This window comes from Lutjanus erythropterus, chromosome 24 (genome assembly GCF_056507025.1).
Source record: "Lutjanus erythropterus isolate fLutEry1 chromosome 24, fLutEry1.hap2, whole genome shotgun sequence".
Lineage (NCBI taxonomy): Eukaryota > Metazoa > Chordata > Actinopteri > Lutjaniformes > Lutjanidae > Lutjanus > Lutjanus erythropterus.
In genome coordinates this window covers 8,182,068-8,196,789 of record NC_139340.1, presented here as the reverse complement: position 1 = coordinate 8,196,789, position 14,722 = coordinate 8,182,068, and the positions used below count along the sequence as shown (strand labels likewise).

Genomic DNA, 14,722 nt, shown 5'->3' with positions numbered 1-14,722 from the left:
GTGCACTGCACTGTTGTTCATATAATACATAGCATACAAACAAAATATCATATGGAAATATAAAGATTTTGTTTTTGCCAAGAGGTCCAGTTCAATTTCAAATTAAGTAATTACTGTAATTATTTAATGTGTCAGATTTTTCAGGCTTAAGTTATATATTTATTTTACATCCAAAAACAAAGTTTCTGCCACAATTTCTGTCAGAAATTAAACAGTTAAACTGTACCTTGGTTGGAAAAGGATGTGGTCATTTACAAGACGAAGTGCAAATGTAGGATTGCTAGTGACTCTTGCTATAATTACGTCAAATTTGATTTATTTTACTGTCTAAGAGCTCAAATGACTCTTATGGATATGTTTTAAAAAATCAAATTATTGTCTTGTTAATGACCGGTCTCAGAATATGAAAAAAAAATTGCCTTTTTTCCTTTCTGTTTTCTAGTCTTTTTATGTTTTGATGCACCAAGTAAAAAATGAAAACCATTTCTTAAATTTAGTTAGTTCATACCTTTTTGACCATGACAAAGAAAAATGCCTTGTATTTGCGTTGCATTTTGTACTTTAAAGGGACAGTTCACCCCAAAAGAAAAAATACATGCTTTCCCCTGGCCTGTAGTGCTATTTGTGCATCTAGATCTTTTTGGTGTGAGATGTAGAGTTTGGGTTTGTGCTGCTCAAAACACCCAAAAAAGTATGTTTGAAAAATTCAAAACCTGGCTAATCCACAGACCTTGGTGTGAATAAAATACTTCCTTTATGAAACTCCTCACAACAAGGTCTGTGGATTTTTCTAAGGAGACACTGGTTTTTAATGTATGTTTTTATGGGTTGTTTTGAGCATCACAAATGAGTGCCATCTAATTCTGTTATACTGGAGAGAAGCCGATATCTCCAAAACTCTACAATCACACCGAAAACATCTAGATGGATAAATAGCACTACAGGTTAGGGGGAAAGTATGTATTTGGATTTTTGGGTGAACTCTCCCTTTAAAAAGAAATACCCACTTGTTTTTTGTTTTTTACTGCCTGTTTCTGAAAGGAAACATCCAATGAGCAAACAATACACTGACCTGACCTGGTGCCATGTGCTCCACCTGTTGTCAGGTCACTGCCATCACAACCCTGACTTGGCAGGCCCCCCTGCACTATTTGACATGCCGGGTGTACGAAGTAAAATTTAAGCATAACCCTGTCCTTCTATCTCTCCGGAGCTTCGGGGGGGGGAGATACAGCCCCCTCCCGAGCCCCTCACCTCCCACCGATCAGAGCCCCTGCTGCCACAGCGGGATTTGAACCAGACAGTACACCGCCTGCTGACCACCGTAAGGCCGTTATCAAATCCACTGCGCCACCAGTGACCCCTCACACTGAGACTAGTTCTCCGGGCGCTTTTAAGTCTTCACTTTGGGTGTTGGACTTCAAAAATTCACTGAGGATGATAAGGATCGAACACACAACCTCAAGCTCCCCAACCATCCTCTTACAGCCTGAGATATTAGAGCAGGTAATTGTTTGTAGGTTCTTAGAGGTTTTCATTTCATTCTTTGGGCTCTGGTCTTCAAAAGTCACTGAGCCTTGTAAGAATCAAACTCACAACCTCAAGCTCTCAAGCCATTGTCTTACAACCTGAGCTATTGGATCAGGTAGTTAGCTTTAGTTTCTCAGAGGTTTTCACTTTTTTCTTTGGACTCTGGTCTTCAAAAGTCACTGAGGAGGATAAGAATCGAACTCACAACCTCAAACTGTCAAGCTTTTGTCTTACAACCTGAGCTATTGGACCAGGTAGCTAGCTTTAGTTTCTCAGAGGTTTTCACTTTTTTCTTTGGACTCTGGTCTTCAAAAGTCACTGAGGAGGATAAGAATCGAACTCACAACCTCAAACTCTCAGGCCATTGTCTTACAACCTGAGCTACTGGATGAGACAGGTTTGGGTTGTTTTTTAAAAGATTTTCTTCACATATTAGACAAGAAAAAATTGGAAAACTCATTGGATTGGATTGGATGGGATGTTTCTGCTTTATCTCATCATTTATTATCCTTATAAGGGCCTTTACATACTTATTTAAAGTTGTATTTATTAGTGACAATACTAATACTTTGAAAAGTTTAGGACTGGGGAGCTTGGATTTGATCCACCCACCTCAGGTTCCAGACATTAGCTGCTTATCTTGTTGAGCTATTCCTACATTTGTTTTTTGTTTTTTCTTTTATTGGTACCTGTGGTGTTCTTAACTGTGGTTGTAAATTTGAATTATTTCCCTTGTAAAAGCAAAAGCGGGGGGTTGGTGCTGCTGGTGATGAGGTGGTGGTGAGGTGGGTTGTGTGGGGGTCGGATCTGGAGGTAGCTTATTTTGGTGTTGTGGGGTAAAGATGCAACAAAGTTTAAGAAAAAAAAAAAAAAGAAAAAAAAAGTGTCAAGAATGACCAACACAGATCACATTAAGATTTGTTGTTCTTCCGATGACATGGTGCCAGCAGCATAAACATGTACAAATTCTATGTTGTGCCTCTGTTTATCGTATTATATGTGTAAAACATATATAACGGTAATCCTAATGCATTAAGGAAAGGGGGGCTTAAGTCGCAGAAGGGGGGAATTGAACTGGAAACCTCATGACAACAAACCCAGGAAGGAAACCACTACACTAATCCAACCGCGCCACCCACCCCCGCATTTTTTTTTTTTCTTAAATGTCAGAAACTCGGTGGACTCGGCAGACTCTTGCTGACGTGGGAACGACATGGCTGTGCTACACTTGGTAGACTTGGTGCACCTACTACACCTGCACACTTATGAACACCAGCAATGTCACTACCACGTCAGCAGGGGGCAGCACAGTCTCCACCACTTGGACTGGCCTATTTTTCACACTTTATTTTGATCCTTTCAACTTTTTTTATTTAAGCTAAAATGATCTGTGGACTCCATAAACATGAAGACCATAACTAGATCACATAGGTAGACAATTTGAGTTATCTCAAGTGTAAAAAATAAACAAAAATGTCATAAAAGCGATCAATAAGAGTTCTCTGTGATTGTGATTCTTGTATGATAATTAAAAATGAAGAAGAACTCTTGGGAACACAGACACAGTTGGATTGAATCATATCAAATAATAATACAATGGTGATAAATGTTCTCCTCCAATCTTCCAATCTTCAGACACTGAACTCTGGAGTCTAACCACCAGCCACAATTTCCTCGACTGTGATAGGCCAGTCCAAGTGGTGGAGACTGTGCTGCCCCCTGCTGACGGGGTGGTGACATGGCTGGTGTTCATAAGTGTGCAGGTCTAGTAGGTGCACCAAGTCTACCAAGTGTAGCACAGCCATGTCGGTCCCACGTTAGCAAGAGTCTGCCGAGTCCACCGAGTTTCTGACATTTAAGAAAAAAAAAAAATGCGGGGGTGGGTGGCGCGGTTGGATTAGTGTAGTGGTTTCCTTCCTGGGTTTGTTGTCATGAGGTTTCCAGTTCAATTCCCTCCTTCTGCGACTTAAGCCCCCCTTTCCTTAATGCATTAGGATTACCGTCATATATATTTTACACATATAATACGATAAACAGAGGCACAACATAGAATTTGTACATGTTTATGCTGCTGGCACCATGTCATCGGAAGAACAACAAATCTTAATGTGATCTGTGTTGGTCATTCTTGACACTTTTTTTCTTCTTTTCTTTTTTTTTTTAAACTTTGTTGGATCTTTACGTTTGAGTACAGTCATTGTACAGTGTTTTTCAGCCCTGGTCCTCAGAGCTCACTGCCCTGCATGTTTTAGATGTTTCTCTGCTCCAACACACCTGATTCAAATGATCAGGTTGACGATGAGCTGATCGTTTGGTTGAGGTGTGTTGGAGCAGAGAAACATCTAAAACATGCAACATGAAAAACATGAGTGAGCTCTGAGGACCAGGGCTGAAAAACACTGTACCATGACTGTACTCAAATGTAAAGATGCAACAAAGTTAAAAAAAAAAAAAAAAAGTGTTAAGAATGACCAACACAGATCACATTAAGATTTGTTGTTCTTCCGATGACATGGTGCCAGCAGCATAAACATGTACAAATTCTATGTTGTGCCTCTGTTTATCGTATTATATGTGCAAAATATATATGACAGTGATCCTAATGCATTAAGGAAAGGGGGCTGAAGTCGCAGAAGGGGGGAATTGAACTGGAAACCTCATGACAACAAACCCAGGAAGGAAACCACTACACTAATCCAACCGCGCCACCCACCCCCGCATTTTTTTTTTTTCTTAAATGTCAGAAACTCGGTGGACTCGGCAGACTCTTGCTGACGTGGGACCGACATGGCTGTGCTACACTTGGTAGACTTGGTGCACCTACTAGACCTGCACACTTATGAACACCAGCAATGTCACTACCACGTCAGCAGAGGGCAGCACAGTCTCCAACACTTGGACCTATTTTTCACACTGTTTTTCACACTGGCCTATTTTTCACACTTTATTTTGATCCTTTCAACTTTTTTTTTTTAAGGTAAAATCATCTGTGGACTCCATAAACATGAAGACCATAACTAGATCACATAGGTAGACAATCTGAGTTATCTCAAGTGTAAAAAATAAACAAAAATGTCATAAAAGTGATCAATAAGAGTTCTCTGTGATTGTGATTGTTGTATGATAATTAAAAATGAAGAAGAACTCTTGGGAACACAGACACAGTTGGATTGAATCATATCAAATAATAATACAATGGTGATAAATGTTCTCCTCCAATCTTCAGACACTGAACTCTGGAGTCTAACCACCAGCCACAATTTCCTCGACTGTGATAGGCCAGTCCAAGTGGTGGAGACTGTGCTGCCCCCTGCTGACGTGGTAGTGACATGGCTGGTGTTCATAAGTGTGCAGGTCTAGTAGGTGCACCAAGTCTACCAAGTGTAGCACAGCCATGTCGGTCCCACGTCAGGAAGAGTCTGCCGAGTCCACCGAGTTTCTGACATTTAAGAAAAAAAAAAAATGCGGGGGTGGGTGGCGCGGTTGGATTAGTGTAGTGGTTTCCTTCCTGGGTTTGTTGTCATGAGGTTTCCAGTTCAATTCCCCCCTTCTGCGACTTAAGCCCCCCTTTCCTTAATGCATTAGGATTACCGTCATATATATTTTACAGATGTAATATGATAAACAGAGGCACAACATAGAATTTGTACATGTTTATGCTGCTGGCAACATGTCATCGGAAGAACAACAAATCTTAATGTGATCTGTGTTGGTCCTTCTTAACACTTTTTTTTTTTTTTTTTTTTTAACTTTGTTGCATCTTTACATTTGGGTACAGTCATGGTACAGTGTTTTTCAGCCCTGGTCCTCAGAGCTCACTCATGTTTTTCATGTTGCATGTTTTAGATGTTTCTCTGCTCCAACACACCTCATTCAAATGATCAGCTGATCATCAACCTGATCATTTGAATCAGGTGTGTTGGAGCAGAGAAACATCTAAAACATGCAGGGCAGTGAGCTCTGAGGACCAGGGCTGAAAAACACTGTACCATGGCTGTACCCAAACATAAAGATGCAACAAAGTTTAAAAAAAAAAAGAAAAGAAGAAAAAAAGTGTCAAGAAGGAGCAACACAGATCACATTAAGATTTGTTGTTCTTCCGATGACATCGTGCCAGCAGCATAAACATGTACAAATTCTATGTTGTGCCTCTGTTTATCGTATTATATGTGTAAAATATATATGACGGTAATCCTAATGCATTAAGGAAAGCGGGGCTTAAGTCGCAGAAGGAGGGAATTGAACTGGAAACCTCATGACAACAAACCCAGGAAGGAAACCACTACACTAATCCAACCGCGCCACCCACCCCCGCATTTTTTTTTTTTCTTAAATGTCAGAAACTCGGTGGACTCGGCAGACTCTTGCTGACGTGGACCGACATGGCTGTGCTACACTTGGTAGACTTGGTGCACCTACTAGACCTGCACACTTATGAACACCAGCAATGTCACTACCACGTCAGCAGGGGGCAGCACAGTCTCCACCACTTGGACTGGCCTATCACAGTTGAGGAAATTGTGGCTGGTGGTTAGACTCCAGAGTTTAGTATCTCAAGATTGGAAGATTGGAGGAGAACATTTATCACCATTGTATTATTATTTGATATGATTCAATCCAACTGTGTCTGTGTTCCCAAGAGTTCTTCTTCATTTTTAATTATCATACAAGAATCACAATCACAGAGAACTCTTATTGATCGCTTTTATGACATTTTTGTTTATTTTTTACACTTGAGATAACTCAGATTGTCTACCTATGTGATCTAGTTATGGTCTTCATGTTTATGGAGTCCACAGATGATTTTACCTTAAAAAAAAAAAGTTGAAAGGATCAAAATAAAGTGTGAAAAATAGGCCAGTCCAAGTGGTGGAGACTGTGCTGCCCTCTGCTGACGTGGTAGTGACATTGCTGGTGTTCATAAGTGTGCAGGTCTAGTAGGTGCACCAAGTCTACCAAGTGTAGCACAGCCATGTCGTTCCCACGTCAGCAAGAGTCTGCCGAGTCCACCGAGTTTCTGACATTTAAGAAAAAAAAAAATGCGGGGGTGGGTGGCGCGGTTGGATTAGTGTAGTGGTTTCCTTCCTGGGTTTGTTGTCATGAGGTTTCCAGTTCAATTCCCCCTTCTGCGACTTCAGCCCCCCTTCCCTCAATGCATTAGGATCACTGTCATATATATTTTACAGATATAATATGATAAACAGAGGCACAACATAGAATTTGTACATGTTTATGCTGCTGGCACGATGTCATCGGAAGAACAACAAATCTTAATGTGATCTGTGTTGCTCCTTCTTGACACTTTTTTTTTCTTTTTTTTTTTTTTTTAAACTTTGTTGCATCTTTACGTTTGGTTACAGTCATGGTACAGTGTTTTTCAGCGCTGTATAATATGATAGGATACTATTCAAAGCTCACCATTCAAAAGCAGACCGCCAGTCTGACTGTTCTGTGATTGGTTAGTAACTGTGTCGTCAACAAAACGTGCTCCTGCCGTCCCTTACGTCTCCACAGTCAATATGAAGACTGACGTCTAGTGGCCAAATGTTGCAATTACACTTAAAGTCACAGCTGGGAATAAATCACATCTAAACATGTAAAATATGTTCCATTGTTGTTGTCCTTATAATTAGAAGACATATTAGTCAGTCCCTTCCTGATTCTGAAGGCTTTTTTGGGATTGTTGAGACATAAAATGTACAGCAGCTGAAAATATTGTGATGCAATTGCAATTTTTAGCCTTTTTTTTTTTTAAATAAAATTGTGCAAACAAGTGACAGTTGCAAAAAAGTTACATTTTTTTTGTAAAATTCATTAAAATCAAAGGTAACTGTAAAATAAATAAGCTCAGTTGCATTTGTTTGTTTTGAGGTCTAACATGATCACGTCATGACAATAAAGGCATTTTTATTGTTTAAATAAAGAGTGCCTTAGAGTTTTTTGTTTGTGATTTCTAAGAACATGTGTATGTATCCAAAGAGCACCTCAAACAAACACATTGTGTGTCCAGGAAGTAAGAAAGAAAGACAAACACTGTGTACTATCCAGTGTCCATGACAAAATTATTTTTTTAATTAAAATAAAAAAATAAAACATTCAGTCAGATTACTGAGATGTATGTTTATTCACTTTTTATTCAACTGTCACAGAAGGAAGTGAATGTTGTACAGTGTAATCTCCCAAAACAGGTCTTCATGCTGCTGATGGTGACGCCTCTGCGTTGACACTTGCACGATTTTTCCCAGGAGGTGTCCATTGTCTGATCTGCATCTTCTGCATGACTAGAGGTGTTGGAGCCCTTGATGTAAAAAAAAGACACATTAGTACATTACTCCATGAATTCCTCTGAATATCAGTCAAGTGAATAAGCTGAATAGGGTTGGGCATCGAGAATCTTTTACAAATAGAATCTATTCCGAATGAATCAATAAGAATTTTTAAATTTAATTCTATTTATGGATTCTAGACAGGGCTGATCATATGTTGCATCAAACCAAAGACTGTCTGTTGAACAAAATAATTTCATCTTTTTTTTTGTTTTGTTTTTTTAGCAAAACGCTAGCTGACTAGCAAGCTTGTGTTAAAAGGAAGTACGCAAATCCTTCATCCGAGCACACTGTGTTAATGATGATCAAAATAGCTGCCCAATTAAAGCAATTAAACAATCAGAGACAAGAATCATTTAGAACTGAAATCACTAAGCAGAATCAGAATGATTGAAATCCAACTGATACCCAACACTAAAGCTGAACAGATTAGTTCAGGACGCGTACAGACAAGTCAGTGATGAACAAGAACAGAAGACATGCATATTATTACAACACAGATGTTGATGAAGACTTACCTGTGTTTATGTCTGAGTAGAATCAGAACGACGACCACAGCAGCAAACCACAGGCCACAGTCAGGGACAACACAGAGGTCAAAGTGATGGAAACTATGAGAAAAGAGGAAAATTATGTAGAGAATTTATTGTCGCAGAAATAACTGCAATAAACAATATTTCTGTAATTTTATTTTAACAGCCTAATGATGCAAGTGCCCCCAAGAGCAGTGAACCTTTAATATGAAGAATATTCAGGTATTTGAACTGAAATGTGAATGAAAAAAAAACTTAAGAATAACAGAGCCCAATTTGAAAGCTGAAAATCTGATGCCGCCCACCCAAACCTTTACTTCTGGTCAACACATGATACTATTTAACATAATCATCATTTAATTCTCAAAAAAGACATTATTTGAAATAATAATTAGCTTAATTAAAGTCTTTGGCTTAAGTGAATCATGTGACCTGTCCTGTTTGTGTTCCTCATGACAAGCAGCTACAAATATTACTCTTTGTGTTGCTCCTTTACAGTCTGACCCATACTGAGGCTGCTAAACACCTAAAATATCATAATATCATTTTGCATCAAATGTATTTTTGTCTTTTTAAATGACACATTTCTTGTATTTCACTTTGACACATTTGATGAGCAAGAATTCATAATATGGAACAAGATACTTCTTGATGTATTTCCATGTCTGATGACCAGTCGAGTGATAAGAAACATTCAACAGTCATAAAACAGCTGCAGATCAAATGTTAAATATTGACCTGGGATCACTTAAAGGTTAACTTACTGTGGCCGCTGTTATTAGATCTAGATTCTTGAATAAAATCTGGAAAATAAAAAATAAAAGACATGAGTATTTATCAATCGTTAAATCTGTGTCTTTGAAAGTGTCTCTCACCATCAGCAGACATCTGTTTGACCTCAGGGATCATCATAAATCTCTCCATCTGAGGACCAGAGAAAACTCGCACTGTACATCCAACCTGTATGCTGTTGTCATGGAAACCAGGCAGCACAGCTGTAGCGGTGACAGTGACTGTACCGTTGGTGTTGGTGACACTGACAGAGCTGTAGTTAGACAAGTGGACGTTGTGTAATGTTACAGTGGGAGGAGGTCGACCTGTGGCCGAGCAGGACACAACTGTCTCTTCAGGAGAGTTTGATTCTGTCACATGTAGAACAGGTTCATGCAGCTCTGCAGAGAAAACAAATTAAATAGCACATTAATTAATTACACAAACTTCCAGTAGGATTAATTAAAATACATAAATGTTCTTACCATAGACTTTGAGGCAGGTTTTACTGATGAGAGCAACATCAGGGTAGGCGTTAAACAGACACTGATAGCAGCCTTCATCCTTCTCCGTCACATTCATGATGACTATGGAGCTGCTCTGCAGTCCAGCATCTTCAAACTTCACTTTATCTCTGAAGTCAGGATTCACTCTTTCACCAAAGTGTTTGGTGTAAGCAGCAAGATCCTTCTGTCCTCCAGATTTCTGCCATGTGACTTGAAGAACATCTTTAGCTTCAATCAGCTGACAGCTGAGCAGAGCTTCATCTCCTGCTGCTGCCATCACAGTCTGCTGTGTTCGTATCAGAGCTGTTAGACCTGCAGGAGAGGACAGCATCAGAGATATGGCTTCAACAAAGCAGGAGCGGATCTAGGAGTTAAGGAGATCTGGGGCTAAGCCCAGACACTGCGACCTAATTTAATTTTTATTTTATTTTTATCCACACACACTGAAATAACATTTTTCCTCCTTCAGCACGCATCAAAATGTTTTGCGCCTCTAATGAAATGTCTTAAAAGCTTGAAGTAGACAAAAGGCAGTGGAGAACTTTCTAACACACATAAATTCACATCCTTTAATGATGCAAACAAGTGTGATCTCACTAAAGATTAAGTCAGCAGCTGGTTGAAGTCACTGTTCAGATCACTGTCATGCCTAACATCTATTCTATAAGATGTAATAAGTTCTCCATTCTTTTCCTCACTTTCTCTTTCACTTCTCTCTTTCTTCTCTCTTCCTGACTCCTAAAATAGTCTTCGAAGTCCAAAACCAGTACAGTACTTGATGCATTTAGTTACAGTCCACCACTGATTACTAACAGGGTCTCTTAGCAGAATCTTATTTAGAGCCCCATGGAGGTCTGGACCAGCCCCGATGCTATAATGTCTGTTAGCTGCGTTTTGCTGCCCCTTTATGAGTCTCCATTCCTACACGCAGACACACCCAGAGAGCAAACATCCGGAGCAGACAGAGAGACACTGAGAGAAATACCTTATAAATGTTATTTTCCAAACGTTAAAAGATTCTGTACTTTTGCGAGTTTGAGCCTCAGTAACAGCAAACTAAAAAAACCTCTGCTTCGAATAATCTGCGCTGATAAAGAAAAATCGGATTTGTCAAAACAAAGCTGCAGTTAACAAAAGACTTTCAAAGGACAGTATCATCACTTACCTTTATGAAAAACTCCAAATACACAGACTAAATACATAAATACACGGTGACCCATCTTTATATGAGAATGCCCCCCGGTTAGAATCTGTTTCCCGTGTCTGTTAAAATGAAGAAAGGAGGAGTGGCTACAACAGAAAGAGAAGGTTTAAAACCAAACGAAACATTCAGACCTCTCAAAATAACAAGTTTTAAGATTATTTACAGATTGATTTACAGTGACTCTTCGGTAAACTAAATTCTCATTTTATCCTCATACATACACATTTATATTCAGCATATATAGTCTCTTTTCATTTAATCTTACCATAGCCATAATTCAGTTCATATAAACACTACAATAAGAGCAATATATTTGTATACATATGTTAAAAATAAAACTAAATAAAAGATAAGAACACAAAAATGCTAATTTACATTATGAACATGCATAAATACACACGATCAAATGTTAAGTATGCGTTTTTTTAAAGAACAACAACAACAAAAATAAATATATAAACATGACAACATTTTTGAAGCAGTTTTCACTTTTCTCTGTTTTGTCTGAGTTGAAAAATGATTTGTCTGTTTTTCGCCTCACCTGCTCAATGTCTCGCTGGATTAAAGGCGTCTTTGTCCTTCAGAGAAACAGCATTTATTTACCAACATTTATTTCTATTACAGGCTAAAAACGCCATATTAACCACGCGTGATGTCTGGTTGTCTCTTAAGCATTATGTCCATGTATCTACACTGGTCATAAGAGTCCACGCTTCGTACTGATGTCCATACGCACATTTATTTGTGAAGATGTATCATGGGACACCGTGAAAACTAGAAATAAACAGAAAATAGTTTCAAGCACAAACCTCAAAATAATAAACATACATTCTGTCTCATTTCCCTACAAACCCGAGTAACACAGCATTAAAAACAGGGTAATTTGTCATATTAATTACCGTGTTCGCCTGGTAGACCAGCTGTAGGATGTAGGGAGAGAGCGTAAACGTCCGCTGTCCATGCTCGGCATTTTAGTCTCTCTTTTTTTTGTGTTTTGCCCGGCTTTTTCTCCCGCTAAACTTCCGGGTCATTGTCACGTGATTCACAAAGAAAATACATTTGACATTGTATATTCAAGGAAACAACATAATAATAACTCAAGCTCTTAATCTATCCCAAATGACAACAAATAAAATATTCTATAACAGCATGAGAAACTATTTAACCTCAAAAGGGGGGCTTCTGATGTTGTCATGGCAACATGCAAACAATGCCGTCATCAGCGCCAGCTACACTCCCACCAAATTACCCTTGATTCATTAATAACAAATACAACTGTGGTGTTTGGTACATCGTACACCCTTCAAGAATCAATGGTAATTTCCCAGTTTTTTTTCAAGTTCACTCAGAGAACATCTAGAACTGCAATATTGTTGAAATTTTTAAACTCTTTGGTCAAAATTGACATGTTTACCTTAACACAAAGTTTCATACCAACATTAATGTGAAACAACATTAATTGAACACACCTCTAAATACACATAGGTTCAACCTTCCAACACTAGCTGTGAAAGGAGATGAGTGGTCGCTAGGGAACTGGGTTGAAGTTGGAGGAATGATTTAGCTGCTTTCAACCAGAACGACCAACTTCTGGATGGGCCTTTGAATAACAGAAGGCTTGTTGAGGCGTTCTCCCCTTTTTGCTAACTTTCTCTCTCCTAACTGTATTGTAGTTTTTCGTACCAGTCCATCATCATCCTTATGTACTTCAAGGACCCTAGCAAGTTTCCATTCATTACGAGGGATCTCTTCTTCCTTGACGATTACAACATCGCCAACTTGTATGTTTCGTCTTGGAGTATGCCATCTTTGCCTGAGTGTGATGTTGGCAAGATATTCTTTTCTCCATCTGTTCCAAAATTGTTCAGACAAATATTGCACTCTTCTCCATCGCTTTTTGGCATACAAGTCTTCCTTAACAAATTTACCCGGTGGAGGCAGTGGAACAGAGGATTTCATGGTGACCAGGTGGTTGGGTGTTAATGGCTCCAGACCTGTGGGATCGCTGATGCTGTCAACAGTTAGTGGGCGGTTATTTACGATGGACATGGCTTCGTAAAGGAATGTCCTTAATGAGGCATCATCCAATCTTCCGGCACTGTGTGCTAGGACTGAGTTTAGTACACTCCTCACTGTCCTAATCTGGCGTTCCCATATGCCCCCAGCATGACTTGAGCCTGGTGCATTCATGTGGAAGTCACACTGCTTCTCTGCCAGATATGCAGTCACTCTTTCCTTGTTCATTTCATTTAGAGCTCTTTCCATTTCATTTTTTGCTCCGACAAAGTTAGATCCCTGATCTGATCTGATGTGTCTAACAGCTCCTCGGATGGCCAGGAAACACCGTAAGGCATTGATGAAAGCATCGGTCGTCAAGTCTTCCAACATCTCTATGTGAACTGCTCTGGAGCAGAGACACGTGAAAAGGAGACCATACCGTTTGTGTTCTTTGCGGCCTTGCTTGGTGTGGAACGGGCCAAAACAGTCCATACCGCAGTATGTGAATGGTGGTGAAGGATCAACCCGGTCACTGGGTAGGTCTGCCATACGCTGTTCCTGTGGTGACCCACGAGCTCTCCTGCAGGGGACACACTGCCGTATATACTGGGCTACTGCCTTACTGCCACCAATAATCCAGTATCCGTTGGCCCTCAGCTCATTCATGGTTTGTCCTCTGCCTTGGTGTTGTGTTTTTTCATGATGATGTGCCAGGATGAGACGTGTGACAACACCATCCTTTGGGAGGATTATTGGGTGTCTCAGATCAAGAGGTGTAGATGCTCTCCTCAGACGTCCTCCTACTCTCATTATATCATCTTGGAGGACTGGGTCAAGCTGGTACAGTGGGTGATTACATGGCAGCCTTCCAGATCTCTGGCTGAGTATATGCAACTCCTCTACAAAGGCATCTTGCTGTGCAAGCTTGATGAGAGTGAGTGAGGCCCTCCTTCTTTCCTCCACATTTAAAGGTTCTGTTGTCTTAATCCCTTTAGCTAATCGCTGAATGCGTGCGATGACGTTCACCACCATGGTCCATTTTGAGAACCGTGCCAGTCGCTCTTGAAAATGAACTTGCCTTATGGCCTCAGTTTTCAGCACTTGGGTTGCCTTGACTTCAGGATCTCCTACTAGCAGCTCTGAAGTTCCTTGGTTTGTAACCACTTCTTTCTCCCATAGGAATCTGGGTCCTGTGAGCCAATTTGAATTGATCAGCTCGCTTACGTTGAGGCCCCTTGAGGCATGATCAGCAGGGTTCTCTCCAGTATCAACGTAGTACCATTGTTCTGGGTTAGTGGTTTCCCGTATTCTCTGGACACGGTTTGCGACGAAGACATGAAACCGTCGAGCCTCGTTATTGATATAAGCGAGGACCACTTGTGAATCTGTCCAGAAATACTCTCTGTCCACCCTGAGCTCTAGCTCCTCCTTCAGCATGTTGCTCACAGCAGCAGAGATCACAGCCGCAGTCAACTCTAGCCTTGGTATGGTGACTATTTTTGTAGGTGCAACTCTTGCTTTGCCCATGATCAAGGTACAGTGCACCTTGTCTTCACTCACCAGTCTAAGGTACGAGCACTGACCGTAGCCTTGAGTGCTAGCATCTGAAAAGTGATGCAGTTCGACTTCCAGGATCTTCCCGAAGTTTTCTGGTGTGAAGCATCTAGGGATCTGAATCTTTTCAAGATTTCTCAAATCATTCACCCAACTCTCCCACCTTGGCTTCATCTCGCTGGGTAGTGGTTCGTCCCAGCTGACACCCCTCTGACACATTTCTTGAAGCACCCTCTTTCCTGGGAGGATGAATGGGGCCAAGAAGCCTAAGGGATCATACACTGAGGCAACAATGGATAG

The 14,722-nt window shown here is 40.2% G+C and overlaps 2 protein-coding genes across 3 annotated transcripts in view; both read right to left on the bottom strand.

Moving 5' to 3' along the window:
* The window catches only part of LOC146304650 (nectin-1-like), a 47,166-nt gene that overhangs the window by 16,033 nt on the left and 16,411 nt on the right, over positions 1 to 14,722 (bottom strand). The window lies entirely within an intron of this gene.
* On the bottom strand, positions 9,227 to 10,886 carry LOC146304651 (OX-2 membrane glycoprotein-like). Its single transcript, XM_084714151.1, has 3 exons — positions 10,832 to 10,886; positions 9,646 to 9,978; positions 9,227 to 9,561 (listed from the first exon to the last, which is right to left on the bottom strand). The coding sequence occupies exons 1-3, from the start codon at positions 10,884 to 10,886 to the stop codon at positions 9,227 to 9,229; spliced, it is 723 nt and encodes a 240-aa protein (XP_084570277.1).

Coding starts and splice junctions, on each gene's coding strand:
- LOC146304651 (XM_084714151.1), bottom strand. CDS start 10,886: ATGGGTCACCGTGTATTTATGTATTTAGTCTGTGTATTTGGAGTTTTT. Junction 9,979..10,831: donor ATTTGGAGTTTTTCATAAAG/GTAAGTGATGAT, acceptor CCTCTCCTGCAG/GTCTAACAGCTCTGATACGA. Junction 9,562..9,645: donor AACCTGCCTCAAAGTCTATG/GTAAGAACATTT, acceptor TTTTCTCTGCAG/AGCTGCATGAACCTGTTCTA.